The 17,237-nt window shown below is 45.1% G+C and overlaps 1 protein-coding gene across 5 annotated transcripts in view; it reads right to left on the bottom strand.

Annotated features, from left to right (window-relative positions):
* ercc6l2 (excision repair cross-complementation group 6-like 2) overlaps nucleotides 1–17,237 on the bottom strand; it is a 104,431-nt gene that overhangs the window by 11,620 nt on the left and 75,574 nt on the right. For all 5 annotated transcript variants that reach the window (XM_067983198.1, XM_067983196.1, XM_067983195.1 and 2 more), the window contains 3 exons: nucleotides 10,114–10,194; nucleotides 6,023–7,211; nucleotides 2,981–3,135 (listed from right to left, as the gene is read on the bottom strand). In XM_067983198.1, the coding sequence (XP_067839299.1) occupies nucleotides 2,981–3,135; nucleotides 6,023–7,211; nucleotides 10,114–10,194 (1,425 nt within the window). The remainder of the gene's footprint in view (nucleotides 1–2,980; nucleotides 3,136–6,022; nucleotides 7,212–10,113; nucleotides 10,195–17,237) is intronic.

Raw genomic sequence — 17,237 nt, 5'->3', positions numbered from 1 at the left:
CTTGGAGGGGAACGTGCAGGTGGTGTTGTTCCCATGCGCCTGCTGCCCTTGTCCTTCTAGGTGGTAGAGGTCGCGGGTTTGGGAGGTGCTGTCGAAGAAGCCTTGGCGAGTTGCTGCAGTGCATCCTGTGGATGGTGCACACTGCAGCCACAGTGCGCCGGTGGTGAAGGGAGTGAATGTTTAGGGTGGTGGATGGGGTGCCAATCAAGCGGGCTGCTTTATCTTGGATGGTGTCGAGCTTCTTGAGTGTTGTTGGAGCTGCACTCATCCAGGCAAGTGGAGAGTATTCCATCACACTCCTGACTTGTGCCTTGTAGATGGTGGAAAGGCTTTGGGGAGTCAGGAGGTGAGTCACTCGCCGCAGAATACCCAGCCTCTGACCTGCTCTCGTAGCCACAGTATTTATATGGCTGGTCCAGTTAAGTTTCTGGTCAATGGTGACCCCCAGGATGTTGATGGTGGGGGATTCGGCGATGGTAATGCCGTTGAATGTCAAGGGGAGGTGGTTAGACTCTCTCTTGTTGGAGATGGTCATTGCCTGGCACTTATCTGGCGCGAATGTTACTTGCCACTTATCAGCCCAAGCCTGGATGTTGTCCAGGTCTTGCTGCATGCGGGCTCGGACTGCTTCATTATCTGAGGGGTTGCGAATGGAACTGAACACTGTGCAGTCATCAGCGAACATCCCCATTTCTGACCTTATGATGGAGGGAAGGTCATTGATGAAGCAGCTGAAGATGGTTGGGCCTAGGACACTGCCCTGAGGAACTCCTGCAGCAATGCCCTGGGGCTGAGATGCTTGGCCTCCAACAACCACTACCATCTTCCTTTGTGCTAGGTATGACTCCAGCCACTGGAGAGTTTTCCCCCTGATTCCCATTGACTTCAATTTTACTAGGGCTCCTTGGTGCCACACTCGGTCAAATGCTGCCTTGATGTCAAGGGCAGTCACTCTCACCTCACCTCTGGAATTCAGCTCTTTTGTCCATGTTTGGACCAAGGCTGTAATGAGGTCTGGAGCCGAGTGGTCCTGGCGGAACCCAAACTGAGCATCGGTGAGCAGGTTATTGGTGAGTAAGTGCCGCTTGATAGCACTGTCGACGACACCTTCCATCACTTTGCTGATGATTGAGAGTAGACTGATGGGGCGGTAATTGGCCGGATTGGATTTGTCCTGCTTTTTGTGGACAGGACATACCTGGGCAATTTTCCACATTGTCGGGTGGATGCCAGTGTTGTAGCTGTACTGGAACAGCTTGGCTAGAGGCGCAGCTAGTTCTGGAGCACAAGTCTTCAGCACTACAGCTGGGATGTTGTCAGGGCCCATAGCCTTTGCTGTATCCAGTGCACTCAGCCGTTTCTTGATATCACGTGGAGTGAATCGAATTGGCCGAAGACTGGCTTCTGTGATGGTGGGGATATCGGAAGGAGGCTGAGATGGATTATTCACTCGGCACTTCTGGCTGAAGATGGTTGCAAACGCTTCAGCCTTGTCTTTTGCACTCACGTGCTGGACTCCGCCATCATTGAGAATGGGGATGTTTGCAGAGCCTCCTCCTCCCGTTAGTTGTTTAATTGTCCACCACCATTCACGACTGGATGTGGCAGGACTGCAGAGCTTTGATCTGATCCGTTGGTTGTGGAATCGCTTAGCTCTGTCTATGGCATGTTGCTTCCGCTGTTTAGCATGCATGTAGTCCTGAGTTGTAGCTTCACCAGGTTGGCACCTCATTTTTAGGTACGCCTGGTGCTGCTCCTGGCATGCTCTTCTACACTCCTCATTGAACCAGGGTTGATCCCCTGGCTTGTTGGTAATGGTAGAGTGAGGAATATGCCGGTCCATGAGGTTACAGATTGTGCTGGAATACAATTCTGCTGCTGCTGATGGCCCACAGCGCCTCATGGATGCCCAGTTTTGAGCTGCTAGATCTGTTCTGAATCTATCCCATTCAGCACGGTGGTAGTGCCACACAACACGTTGGATGGTGTCCTCAGTGCGAAGACGGGATTTCATCTCCACGAGGACTGTGCGGTGGTCACTCCTACCAATACTGTCATGGACAGATGCATTTGCGACAGGTAGATTGAATTGATCCCTTGTGACACAGATACTGTAGTTTTATTAAAATAAGAAAAATCCACATATTAAAAGAATCTAAAAAGAAAAAAAAATTACTCTTACAGTAATTAAGGAAAAGGGTTCTTCCAGCACACTTAAAAGCACTGCTGAGAGCAGGAAATGCACATTGGAAAACGAATTTGAGAAAGCCAAACTCGTGAAATTCTAGTCAGATCATCTCAGGACCGGTATTAACTCCCTACGGCATTTGGATAATTCTGAAAGCCAGAAAGACAATTTATGAACATACGAATTAAGAGCAGGAGTAGGCTCTTCGGCCCCTCGAGCCTGCTCTGCCATTTGATAAGATCATGGCTGATCTGATTGTGACCTCAACCCTACTTTCCCACCAACCTACTATAACCTTTGACTCCCTTGTTAATCAGGATTTATTAAGCTTTATTGATGAACTTCCATAAACTCATGAATAAAATAGAATGGCATAAAGCCATTTTTCCAAGATCATGTAAGAAATGAAGGCAGCCATCTTTATAGTATGTCATCAAAGTCAAGAGCATATTGAAATATAAAGACACTCGTGTAGACCAGTCTGATTAATACTACACAATTTACTGTAACAATCATCAGCTGAATCTGTATGGATCACACATCACATATATTTGTGTAGAAAATAGGCAGTATGTAATATTTGCTTCTTTTGAGGGCTACAGTTTTAACATATTTCTTGACAGGATGTAGAAGCAACAAACAGGGCCAGGCCTAAATCCAGTCTTGTGACTATATTGACATATTTTCATTTCTAGTCAATGGATCACCATAAACCAGAAGAGATGGATATACATATACACATATATATATATATATACATATATAAATGATATTGTTTGCTTTCTGTCTTACCTTACGAGTGTGGACTGCTACATTGGCAGGAATCTGGGAATACTGTTTTAGCTCAAATACGTCACGAATTGCAGTATGACTCATTTGATTTTCAGCCTTGCTGGATCCAATCACACGTTGGTTTGAGTGAATGAAAGCCACTTCCTGCACATCACCTAACAAGTGAAACATTAAATATCAGTTAGCAGTAACCCTGTCACTTAAACATCTTTAAAGAAGCAAGAATTCCTCAGGAAATCAAGTCATTGATCTTGCATGACAGTTTCATACAAATGTGTAACTTTTTCCAGTTTATCTTTTCCCTTGCTTTCATCCAGTTGGGTTAAACTCAAATCGACATTGCCACTGATAAAAGAATTATTAATTAAAATGCACTATGGTGCTCCTCGGTTGACCCAAGACGTGCTTGAGTGATGAAGGAACCGAACCCCAGCGCAGCCAGTTATTTCTTGCTTCCCCAGAAAACATGTCTGAGGCTAGAAACCCACCCTCTTTGGTAAAGCCAGGCTGCTAATATAAATAGAGGCTGGGTTTGAATTAGATCTCAAAGTCTAGATTCCAATCCTCTTCCATTGAAATATAATTTGTTTTGTGAAGTCCACCCACCTCCCCCCCCAATTTCAATACCAGGAGATTAGTGTCTCAGGCCGTGTGTGATTCACACTGCATCTACACATAGGTATGTTCCTGCAAAAGGGATAATGTTTTGAAAAGCATCCATTCACTCTTGGTTAATTTGAATGTTAAACCATTACACATTGACTCAACCAAAACAATCTGGAATTCCCCTTACTTTCAACTGGAATTACGTTTATTATTTACAAATTATAAAATATCTTTCTCAATAATCATTCTCCAAGCAATCTAATAAGTCAATCATCTATCTTTTTCAATCAAATAAGAGGCTTAACTGTCAATGCAACTTCTGGATTCTGATATACTATTTTTTTTGTCAAACATCCTTGGATTTATTCAGAAAAGAACTCCAACCCAACTGTATTCAAAACATGTTGTTTACTTCTGCAAGGATATAGCTTCTTTAATACCACTTATTGGAAACTTTATTTTAAATCTTTACCAGACTTATATTTTGTTTTAGACCTGACTTGACTGATTCCCAGTATCTGCTGCAATTGAAGAGACACACAGCAATTCTAATTAAGGCATCAATTTGTTTTAAAGTTTGGAGCACCAAGCTGCTTCTCCTTTTTTATCCTAGCTGAGGTGCTTATGCGTCATAGAAATTCAGCACTGCAGACCTTATGGTGCATTCACACTGCAACTGTAGTTTTGCTTTGCACTGACATTGCAGTTATAGGGGTAGATTTAAGGCACAGACTCAGCGCTGCAAAGGCAGCTTGTGCCTGAACCAAGAAGTCTGAGGATTGCCAGGAATTGTTCCTCGGGCCTCATCTACATATTTGGGGCCAAGGTTGCCAACCCTCCAGGATTGTCCTGAAGTTTCCAGGAATTAAGGATTATTCTAGTGGACACTGCTGCGAGCAACCCAGGAGAAAAATCATAGGGACATTAAAAAACAATGGCCTAAGTTTTAACATGGAGCTGGAAAGAGAGCGAGGCGGGGGGGGGGGGAATTCCTGACGGGAAACCCGGAAGTATGGATCCTTGCGATTTTGACGTAAGAGGCAGGAAGTGGGTACGAGAAGGTAAGTCTTAGATGGGTGTGGGGGGGGGGGGGGGGTCGGTCACGGGAGGTGGGGGAGGATGGGGTCATTGGGGGGGTCAGGGTCAGGGGTCTTGGGGGGGTCCGGAGTCTTCGGGGGTGCAGGTCCGGAGTCATCGGTGTGGGAGGGGGGGGAGTCAGCAGTCATCGGGGGTTGGGAGTCATGGGGGGGATCCAGGGTCATTGGGGTCCGGCGTCATGTGGGGGGGAGGGTCGCTGCAGGTAAGCTTGTTGGGCCTGGGGGAAGCTCTCTTGCTCACCCTGGCCCACAAACATGCGAAAAAGGCACTTACCTGCTGTTTCGGGCCTTCTCGCCTCCTCTGAAGTGACGTGAAGCAGAAGACCTGGGAGTTCCAGTCCCAGGAGTTAAAAATAAAAAAGCCATAAAAATGGAGGCCTGCAGCATCCTTGAAAGCTTTCAGTGACCGACCTGCCTGCTGAGAGCGGGTTGGTCGCCCGCCCCTTGTCCCTCCTTCGTTAAAACCAGTCGTAGGTGGGTTGGGGTCAGGTTTTAGATTTTTAAAATTTTTACTGTCTCCCCTAACCCCAACCCACCTGTTCTTCCGGGTTAAAATTTAGGACAGCGTGTTTCTTTCAATTTCTTTGAAGATGTTTGTTTATTAGTTATAAAAATATTGGACAAGGATAAAAAGCTGTTTGACTTGACAGGGTGGTTGGAGGCAGGAGGTCATGTGATGAGATCTCCAGGAATACGTCCAACCAGAGATGGCAACGCTATTCAGGGCGAGTGGCCTGCACCAGGACTGTGGAGGTGGGGGGGAGCACTCCTGCTCCTCCAGGCGCTACAGAATTAAAAAAAATAAAAAATAAAATAAAACCTAGATTTGGTTGGCGGTCACAGGGGTTGCTGAAGATTCCTGAGCTGGGCAGGTCCAACATCTGCTCCTCTCGTTGTAACTAATTGTACCCGGGCTCCTTTATAACAGGTGTTGGGCCACTAATCGGGTCACTTAAAAAATGGGCCCCATGAGTTTAGCAGTGGAACCAATCCCTGCGCAGATTGCCACAGGCTATCCCACTTCATAATAATTGGTATGCTTTGTGCTCGTTTTACTCCCAAAAAATGGGGGCAAAGCATATCAATGTCTACCTCACAGCGTAAATGCAGCCTATCTAGTTTCAAGAGGGGGGAGTCTCACCATGCTTCACTTTGGAGTCAGTTTGAGCCTTCACATTTGATTTACACTTCAAGTTTAGTGTCAATGCAAAGTGGTTTCAACTTCACCCCAACACTGGCCTTGTGAAGTGAATGCAATGTTAATCTGTAATATATTTTTAACTCTCATAGACAACAAGCATCCTGACTTTGCATCCCTCTCAGAAAGATTTATTGTTACCTAGCAATCTGTCCATTGATGAGAACTGCTCCTCAAGACTTTGGCTCTGTTTTCCATCTTCACCTTTAGCAATTCCACTTGGCCTTTTCTCAGGCTGAAGCTGAACTTTGCTGCACTCAGGCTTTCTGCTACTTTTTCCCATTTCTCTGTTTGCACTGAACCGGATTCGTTTGGTGGGAACATCATCTCCAGAGGATGAAAACTGTTCAATGTTTTCACAGTCCTTACTGGTCTTGTGCTGTGCTGTTACTTTTTTAAGAAGGACTCGAGATTTACTGTAAAGGCTTTTTCTGCCTCCTTCCGCTCTGTGTTCAGATTCACTGGATGATTTCCCTGGTGATTCTATAGATATTTCAATGTCATCAGACTCATCACTGATGTTGCCTAGTTCTTTTAATTTGGCAGAATGACTCAAGGGTTTATTCTTTGTTATCTTGGGGCAATCATCAATGATGCCTGGTTTTACACCAGGAAATCCTGAGTGTTTACAGGGCAACAAGGCCTTTTCTTTACAGGAAATACTTGTGAAGTTTTCGTCATCCGAATCCTCAGAATCTTTTGACAGGAAGTTAAGTTTAGATTTCTTCTTGGCAAGCACTTTTTTCTTTTGTCCCAACACTTGTGAAGGAAGGATGACATCATCGCTTTCTTCTGTGCTGTTGTCGGTTTCCGTGGCAATAGCAACATTTTCTAAAGTACCATGATGCTTGTATTTGTTTCTTAATTCAGCCTCTCCCTCAGACTCACTAGAAGTGCTCCAGTTTTGACAAAGCTTTTGTCTTGCCTGCTGAACGAGTCCATGATTCCCTTTTATAGGCTGAGCATCTGAGTAGGCCTCTGAGACCAGGTAGTTGGGCATGTGCTTTCCCTTTGCTGCAGGGGCACTCAAATCATCAGAACTGCAGTCACTCTCACTGAAATCCTCTCTAGTACCTGCTTTCCTCTCAAGGAGCTTGGAAAACCCACACTGGAGCAATGTGAGCTGTCCCCGGTTATCTGCATTGTGACTGGCTTCCACCAGCCCAGCTTTACTACTTTTCATTTTTGTCATAATCAAAGGCTCCGTCTCACTGTCACTGCTAAAGTCAAAAAATTGTTCTGACACTCTTTTAGTGGGCTTGTTCCCTTCATCAGATTGCATCGCCGAGTCTTGATTCTCTTCTTCCATTAACTTTCCCGTGTCCACGGTCTAAATATTAAAGAGAGTATTACATGTATATGTATTCCAATCAATTATAAAAATAGTTGATCCAATTGACAGATGTTCATTAACCAACAAGGCGGAAGACTTCCTTGTGTTATTTGTAGCAAAACAGTAAATTATGATTTTGCTGCACACAGCACATAGAGGAAGCCTTCTCCCGTTACAGCAGTACTGTAGTTAGATAAAAGAAACGAAAACTTTGGAGATCAATTTATTTCTCAGCATTTTTTTAAGAGGTTAATGACGTGAGTGAGTTATCCAACTAACTTTAGCACACAGATGTGTATGAGAGAGAGAAAGGTGAACAAACAGGGATGAAACAACAACTTACATTTATATAGCGCCTTTAATGTAGTAAAACATCCCAAGGCGCTTCACAACAACGTTATCAATCAGAATTTGACACCAAGCCACATAAGGAGATATTAGGTCAGGTGACCAAACCTGAGACAGGTTTTAAGGAGAGTCTTAAAGAAGAGAGGGGTACTAATAGTTTTAGTTTTGTGGAACAGCATTTTGGGCACTGTGAATGGAGAGATACTCCTGTTTGACGTTGTTTAGTGATACCTTTGTTAATTGCTCAAGAAATGGCCACTTCCAGCGACCAGCAAGAATCACTTGTGCAGATGGACAAAGATGGATTTTCTATCTTATACGCTGGTGAATTTTTAATTTACACTCAGAATTGTAGAGAACTGCAGGTGCGATTTAGCTTTTTGGGGCGTTGGCCTGAAGCCATCAATACCTCAGACTTAAAACAGGTTCCATAGTTTTCAGAAGCACTCAAAGTAGAAAAGCAGCAGCTGGATTCGAACGATCAAGCGGTGGTACACTCCACTGAAATTGAAATGAGATACACAAACTTCAAACAGCTCCGTACCAATTCAATTTCAGTCCAGATCATTCTGATTTAAGATTGGCTGCTCCAAATGGTGCCAACTGGCTTCTCCTCCCTGTGGAAAACACTAGCCTGTGCTCAGCAAAGTTCTCAGGAAGCATAGTGAAGATCAGAAACTTTGTGTTGTGGAAAAAAGCAAGGCGGCAAACCCGCATCTTATCACTCCAAGGCACAGTGCATTCCTAACACACAACTCTCTGTGGAAGCTCATATCACAATACGATAATGTCATCCACATCATCTCATGTAAAAAGGATTAAATCAGGTCAGGCGCTGTGACTGTATTTGTTATGTTCTGTTTTAAGAGAAAGTGACTGAGCATGAGTGAAGCAGAATCGTGAGCAGAAGTTTGAAGAGGCTGATTTCCAAAGCTGAACAGGAGCGTACAAGGGTCATTAAAGTAAGGAGGGCAGTGAAGGGAATCTGCATGTCATTTAAATAAAGGACATTACAATCTTTAAAAATGACTTATTGATGGATCCTTCCTTGGAATGTAGCAGAACCCCAGCTATGTTCAGTCTGTGAATGCATTTGCATAATGTATAGTAATTTGATTAATAATTAGAGCACCAATACTGCCTTGTGACTGAATGATAGGAGACGGGATTTGTATGGTGTGAATACCCCTCAACTGGTCCATTTTAAATTGAGATGCCCCAAAATTGAAGAATGGCAGTGAGAAAATTAGCACCAGTGTTTGAGACTATTAAGCTGGCAACATCAGCTAATTTAGCCGCTTCTATAGAAATCTGCACCTTTGTCTCAGCACTGACTCGAATTCCACTCTTTCAACTCAATGCAGTATAAGAGATATGATGGTGTGAGACCAAATGACTGCCAATTTATTTCCTGTTTCTACCATCGCTCCCATTCCATCTAACAGCTTGACCGAGAATTGTCAAAACACATCTGAGTGCAGCTGGACGTGAACATGGGTGCTATGAACAAGAGCGCCACGCTCTCATCTCTAGAGCTGTTGGGCTGTTGATTTTTTAAACAAATTCACTGAAGATCATTTGTCTAAATTTCATATTTGTGGTACAGGCAATACTCACATTGAGGAAGTACGAGATACAGATTATTCTAGGGCGAGAGAGAGCTTTATTTCATCAGGCATGGATTCATTATGAGGTCTTATTCAAATACAGGGAAACTATAAAATCTTACAATTCTGAGTTGAATCAGTTTGCTTCCATGGATTTTTTCAACCAGTTACTTATCATAATAGCTGATGTTTGAACAGCTCAGACACTTGACTGCCTGTTAAGTTGATTGACTGTTGACTTTAACTATCAGTATGGACAAATCTTATTTTGGAAAGAACCCGGGACTGGGTTGAAGGATTTTTTTTTTAAAATGACAGATTCTCAAGTCAGTATTTAAGGGAGATTCGGATTGAGCACCATGCCAGGAGGGAGGTGAAGACCGCCTGAGCAGGTCCCGAATGTGGACCTAAATAATCGGAGGAGCTACATAAGCTTTTCTTATTCTTACTCTGTGCTTCTTTGCAGCTGGGATATATTTAAAGCTATTTTTTTAAACCAGTAACAGAATGAAATGTTCAAAAATTCCTATGATATTTTAGTTTTTCACAAGTACATAAAGTTTGGAGCAATCTACTCATTCACGACCCGCACTAATGACGACTGTCGACCTATCAGCTAGAAGCAGCCGCATTCAGATATTTGTATGTGCCTGGGATTGTACGAATACATCAGAGTGCCCGGCACACACCAGTAATTGTCATGAGAAAAAAATGTTTTAAAGGGTTATGTAATCAAAAGCTATCTCGGTTTCCAGATGAGCCTCCCACCCAGAACTTGAACAGTGCTAATCTATGGGAAAGTGAGCTATTAAGCCTGGGACTGCATTGGAAAGTAGCAGGGTATCAGGGCGGTGAGGAGTCACTGGGGGTCATTAATGCTCCCTGCGCTCTCCATGGTTTCCAGGTGTAGTATTTCATGCCAAATGAGATGACGGGAAACTCACTGTTTCCAGCCTTGTCGCTGGAGGTTCTTCTCTCAACTGTGTAGCAGCTGTCATCACTCCTGCTTCCACTTCGCCCTCCCTCTGCAACAAAACATATATAAGCAATCAGATGCTATAGTTATATTAAAAACAGAAGTGCTCTTAATTATTAACCAGTGCCTTTTGACCATTTTTTTAATGCTATGATAAAAGGGAAACTAAACTAGAAGCCACAGAAATGTAAATCTATTCCACTTGATTTCTTTTACAATCGCCTCTCTAAATATTTTACTTTCTAGCATGTAATGAACTGAGAGAACCCAGTAGGTAGGTTCAGGAAGTGGCTCTTTGACACTTACACCTCGTGCTAAAATCTATCAAGCTGTTCCCATTTTATCCTTGGAGAACAGAATGTCCTTTGTTGCTATTAAAAAATCTAAAGTATTTAAAGAAAAGAAAGAACTTGCATTTAGATAACTCTTTTCACAACCTCAGGATGTCCTAAAGTGCTTCACAGCCAATTAAGTACTTTTGAAGTGTAGTTGCTGTTGTGATGTAGGAAACGTGGCAACTAATTTGCATACAGCAAGGTCCTACCAACAGCAATGAGATAAATGACCAGGTGATCTGTTTTAGTGATGTTTGTTGAGGGACAAATGTTGGCCAGGACACCAGGAAAACTCCCCAGCTCTTCTTCGAAAGGTGCCATGGGATCTTTTATGTCTATCTGACTGGGCAGACAGGGCCTCGATTTAACGTCTCATTCGAAAGTTGGCACCTCCGACAGTGCAGTGCTTCCTCAGTAGTGCACTGAAGTGTCAGCCTAGATTATGTGCGGAAGACTCTGGAGTGGGGCTTGAACTCACAACCTTCTAACTCAGAGATGAGCGTGCTACCACTGAGCCAAGGCTGACACCTAATATCATGTTAACACTCGCAGGAATTTTTTCTATAATTTTCCAAAAGTTAAAATAAGGAAAGTCAAGGATAAAAATCACACCATCTGGCAATTAGAGAAACCCAGAACATTTCTTTATGATGCATAAAAGTTGATGCAGTCCTTACAAACATAGCTGAGACAAAAAGGCATCATCTGCTGCTGTTATCTCTACCATCCTTCTAGTTCTGACGAAAGGTCTTCGACCTGAAACATTGGGCTCGATTTTTGCACCCACAATCGGGTGCGTAGGTGGCGGGGGGGGGGGGGGCTGTGAAAATCGGGGATTCCCGGGGCGAGTCGGGAGCCCGGCTCCAACCCGCCCCATTTCCGGGTTCCCCACTGACGCGCTGACATGTGCATGCAGCCCCCGCATGTGGGACTCCCACCGGCAATTAAAGCCAGCGGAGTGTCACTTAAGGTAATTGAACAGGTACTTCAGGTTGTTTACAGACCTGATTGACCTGTTATTTTAGCAATGGGGTGGGATTTTGCAACTGACTGGGACTGTTTCCCGTACTGGGGGAAACACTCCCAGTTCAAATGGACGTGTTGCAGCCATCAGCCTGTGGCAGCTGCAAAGGTCCATTTGACAGGTGGCGGGTGGGGGGAGACCCTCACTCATTGCAGGAGGCCACTCCTAACAATAAAATTCACCAACTTGCACACTTACCCCGGTGTCCAGACACATGTACCTACCTTGCGGACCCTCTCAGATGTACATCTTCCGGATCGGGGCTGCCGTAGCTGCAGTCATGACCTCCTCAGAGGGTGAACAGCATCACCAGCCTCGCCGTCCACCTCTGACACGTGGAGCTCCACAACACAGTGCTGTGGCACATCCACCTGCACGGCAGGAGGGAGGGCAACCGCAGAGAGAGATGCGTCGCAGGGGGCACTACCCTCGCCACAGGGTCCACAGACCGAGGCTCAGCTTCCTGGACCTCTCTAAGCAGCAGTGCACATGGAGGCTCAGAGTCACTCAACATGTAGTCGTGGACACCTGCAGCCTCCTTCATGCCGAGCTGCTCCCGGCTGGCCCGAGCACCATCTTCTTACCTGTCACTGTCAAAGTCACCACTGCTCTCAACAACTTCTCCTCCGCATTCTCCAGCGTGCCACCGGGGACATCGCCGACGTCTCTCAGTCGTCTGCACAAAAGAGCCCTGCAAATACACTTACACCCACTCTGCAGTGACACAATGGGTGGCATCAGTTGTGGGTCTTCATTGTGATCCTCAGGAAAGGGCATTATTGCACAAACCAGACAAGATTCGCAAAGACGTGGCAGTAGTGGTGCCAATATAATATGTAATGTGAGTTGATCAGAAATTAAATATAAGTAAAAACCATGACAAACCCTCAAACACCCTTGTGCATCCCCTTCATGCTCACGACACGTTTGCCTTACGCTTCCTACTGCACATATGTGATGCATGCCCTGTGGCTGCAGCACAGGTCGTGGCAGGTTGAATGAGGCTGACTGTGAAAGAGATGCATGAGAGGGTGGGTATGAGATAGAGCCATGAGATTGTATGAGGATTGGGTTGAGTGGTAGTGGCGGGATGAGTACTGGCGAGGTGAGTAAGTGCAGGTAAGATGAGGATGAGGTTCGAGTGGGTGTGAGGAGTGATGTGACAGAGTAGTATTGGCTGTGCAGAAGGAGATGCGGGGTGGGGGTGTTGATGTGGCAGACGGAGTGTAGGGGAATGAGTAAGTGTACTCACTTTGGCTGACCTACTTAGGTCATTGGAGCGCCTCCTGCACTGTATGCAGGTGTGCGATATGTTGGTGGTGCAGGTGACCTCCTCTGCCACCTCGAGCCAGGCCTTCTTGGTGGCAGAGGCAGGCCACTTCCTCCCGCCCGCTGGGAGGAAGATCTCTGTCCTCCCCCTCCTCCTCACCCCATCCAATAAGAGCTGGAGTGAGGCATCATTAACCTGGGAGCAGCCTTCCCCCTGGGCTGCTCCATGATGTAACTTTTCCTATTTCTTGCAGCATCAGTCAGTGGAGGACTGCCCCTTTAAATAGAGCTCCTCCAGCTGACAGACCTTACTGCGCATGCGCAGTCCGCCCGACGCGCAGCTCAGCAGCGGGGAACCCGGAAGAAGAGGTAAGTAGATCCAATCAGCCTGCGATTGCGCGCGGAGCAGTCTGATTTCACCGGGCGCGTTACCCATGCGCCCAATCTACCCCCCCCGCCGCGAACCCGCCGCCATGGTAATATCGGGCCCATTAACTCTGTTTCTTTCTCCACAGATGCTACCTGACTCGCTGAGCTTCTCCAGCATTTTCTATTTTTATCATCTGCTGCTTGCTGTTTCTAGTGAATTCTACCGATTCTATCCCAGAGTGGGAATCGGGCTGATAGGGGGGAAGGCGAGCACCACCTCCCCCCACCCATCCCCTCACCTCAGCATTATGAGGCCTGGGCAATTGTATCTCCTGGGCTTCATTTACATGTCCCCGCTCAGCTGCCCGGCAGACAGGAGTGGAATTTCGGGCGGCAGGAAGCCGCCAGCTGGCACCGAAGAAACGGTCACTGTCACTCGGGTGAGCTGTGGGGAGGGGGTTCCGGGATGGTCTTGTGTTTGAGACGAGAAGCAAGCCCAGGACCGGCAAGGAAGGCCCAAACTTTCCTTGTCGGGCATGGAGGAGCACTCCCGTACCTACATAAAAAATTAACAAAGGTTTTTTTAAAAACTTACCTCTTCTGGCCCCCAATCTGCTTCCTTGCTGTCTTCACCTGGCGGGAAAGTCACAAGAGACTGCCCGCTCAGCCCAACAGTGAAAATTGCAGTCAGCACTCAATGATATCATCGGACTCTGATCTGCATGTGTAAAGAAGGACCTTGCCAGCTTTAGGTCGGCGTCCTTGACGTCTGAGCCAAAGAGCAGGTTAAAATTCCACCCAGCTGATTTTAACTGCACGCCCGACCGGTTTCCGCCGAGTGGGTAGGGTTGAAAATCTCCCCTTATGCTTCTTCTGAATTTATGTTTTGTCTTTAAGGAAACAATGAGCCGGAACTTGCTCAGGGTGGCGTGGCAACGATCGGAGCAGCTCCTGCGATTACAAACCTATGAATTAACTCACTGTGGGCTCCGTGGCATAGACTTGGGTGATTTGGAAGTTTCCAAAAAATGCGCGACATCAACCCAGCCTCTGAACCGCGTGGGTTGATTCACACGGGAAACGTCTGTGAGAATGGAAGACACGCCCACAAAATCTGTCAGGGAGAGAAGTCACGCCCACAAGCAGGCAAGTAAAGTTCATTCATTTAAAGTTAATGTTCTGCAAGTCACTGTAAATAAAAATTTTAATTTTTTTTAATAAAAAGCCAAAGAAATAATTTAGGTAAATTAGATACAGAAATGAAAAGTAAAAAAATTTAAAACTTTTAAAAATTTTTTAATTTTTTTTAATGATCAAAAAATATTACAATAAGGAGTAATAAGAGATTCCATATTTTTTAAATTTAATTTTTAGTTGTTTGGCAGTCATTAAGAGTCATCACGCTTTTAAAAAGTAGTGTAGACCTGGTATTTTTCAGCGTACCTTTTGGTGGCCTAAGTAGTTACATTCCAGCTGGGCAAGTTTATGATTTTTCTGTGATTTCAATGATTGCAGCGTGCGATTCCCCTTTAATTTGCAGCTGTCAAATCGCCAGCGAACCAACAGGAGCAAGCTCATGATTTACGGGTTTCAGTGCACGTGTGCAAATGTGTGAACTTGCTCCTTCGATTTGCCGTCGGAGACAGAGGACGCCGTTGAGGTACCCTGTTATTTGGTGAGCAATTTTTGGGCCAATACCTCTCAATCTGGTGAATTTTTATATTAACCGCACCACCATCACCTTTAGATTCTTCTCCTAAACCATTCCTCTTGGCACAAAACACACAGGTGGTCTAGTTTTGGGCTTCTGCCAAGTTACTCTTTAAATGACCACTGGAAGATTTCTAAGACTGGTTTGAAATAATGCATTTGATGATTTTATCCTCTTTCCCAGTGGGGCCAAACTATTTAGCCTCCAACTGGCACTTTCTCTGATGAACTTGTGTTTGTGGGTATGAATTTTTGTACTCAAGCACGTCTAGGTTAGATACAGTGCAGCTGGATACAGACTACATTCTACTCTGCCTCAACAATGGGGGCAGTCTTTGATGTCCGCTCAAAACAAGCGCAAAGTCAGCAGAGCGGCCTCGCCACCCGCCCAAAGCCAACATTTGAGGAGGGCCAGGCCATTTTAAGGTTTGGGCTTCATTTAAATGCTGCCGGCAAACTGCAGGCGCCAATCAGCTGGCTCCCACGCTAAGATCACTGGCAGGTTGGGCATGGGGAAAGTGGAGGGGCCTCGCACAGGTTCGCAATGGATTGAGAAAGAAACAGAGAAATGATAGAGAAGGAGGGTGAATTAGAGTGGCTGAATTAGAGTCAAAACAGATACAGAAAGAAATAAAGAGAGGGAAAAAAAGATTCGATTAAGAGAGAGAGAAAAAAAGAGGCAGAAAGGAAGAGTAAGAAAAAATATATAAAATTTGACATTTTTTTAATCTCTAAAAACAATTTACTACATGCAGGAATGAGACTCAACAGATTAAATTGTTCCCATTCTAGGCCGGAGAGTTTGAGTGGTATTGCATTAATAATTATCACTTCATTAAAAGGGTACCTACGCTATTAATTATGAGCCTTAACTTTCTGCGGCGAGTTTAATGGGCAATTGATGTGCAAATACAGCAAGTTCTTAAAATTAACGGGGAGGCTATGGGTGAGATGCCATTTGTGCGAGGCAAACAGCGGAATGGCATAAATCGACCAGCAAGTTATGGAGATTCACAACTCATGGCATATCTCTTAATCCCCTGAAATCACTGGCTGATTTGTGCATTAATAACGGCGTGCGTTGTTAACACACCGTTATTGTTCCAGGAAGATTTGGCCCAGGGTGTTTGTATCTAGTTGTTTTTGTTTACCTGGGGGTAAAAACAGCAGCTGAAAACTTGGATTTGTTTCCATTAAACCTCTAAGTAGAGTGCTGGTCAAATTTTTAAAATGCTCATTACTGCTTGGACATACAAAGTAAGGTTCAGAAAGGTTCACTGTACAAGACATTTGAAAAAGTGAAAATAAAATTTGCACAAACAGATACTGCAATTTTTTTCCGAAAAGATGGAAGAAATGAATGAAGGTTGTTAATGGGTGAGAATCAGCAACCATGTATAATGCACCTCTTGGTTACAGCAGTCAGGACTGTTGAGATGTTACGACCTACTGATACCATTGACAAGTTAGTGAGCACCAATCCCAAAGTGCTCTGAAGGTGTCCTGAAGGAGATATTAATCATGCAGATGTTGCATAGGCAGCACACTAGAGAGACTTTGGAGCCAGTTGTTAACCACAGTGGAATCATTTTTTAGAAGCTGACCAGAAAATAGCAGCAGCAAATTTGCACTCTCCGCCCCTAAATGTCCTGCCTTTCCAGACAAGGCCTCTGAGATATACAAAACTGCTTTCAACTGGATGGGCTGGTCTGTCTAGTCAGCAGACATCATCCCACCTGCCACCAAGTGCTGTACATAAACAGAGTGAGGCAGCAATGACAATTTTTTGCTCTTACTGCATGGAATTTATCCATATCATAAGGCATATTACCTGGCAATCAGATTGAGAAGTAACAATACTTATCTTAAGTAGGCAGATGGGTTTGACGACGTACGCTGTGAATACTACTGAACTGTCAGCAATTCAGATATTGAAGTACAGTGCCACAAGGGAAGTGTCTACCTCATCTCCAGTACTCAGTGAATTGAGACTACCTGGTGGTCACATTTGCCTACATCCAATAGGGAGGTATGTCTGGCTAGAAATTTGGCCATGTAGTACCTGTTGTTTAGGCGCTAGGCGGCCTCCTGGAAGTTCCAAGATGGCGCCCGGAATGCGCTCGCACGCTTCTAGCGTGACGTGCACTGGATACCATCTTGGTAAAGGGGTCTGCGCACGTGCAGATAACGAATGCTGGCTGCATGTAAAGTAAAGAGAATATGCGTTAGATCAGTGTGCAACGCTGATTTAAAGGGATAGACGCTATATTGGCACTTAACACCGCAGCCACGTTAACCACGACCATCTGAACATGTCTTCAACGGCCTGGAGGTCCCTCCAACAGGCTATTTAAAGGGACTATGCAGGGTTAAAAGGTTAGTTGC

The sequence above is a fragment of the Heptranchias perlo genome, chromosome 4 (assembly GCF_035084215.1).
Source record: "Heptranchias perlo isolate sHepPer1 chromosome 4, sHepPer1.hap1, whole genome shotgun sequence".
Lineage (NCBI taxonomy): Eukaryota > Metazoa > Chordata > Chondrichthyes > Hexanchiformes > Hexanchidae > Heptranchias > Heptranchias perlo.
The sequence above is the reverse complement of the archived record's forward strand: the minus strand, read 5'-3'. Positions and strand labels throughout refer to the sequence as shown.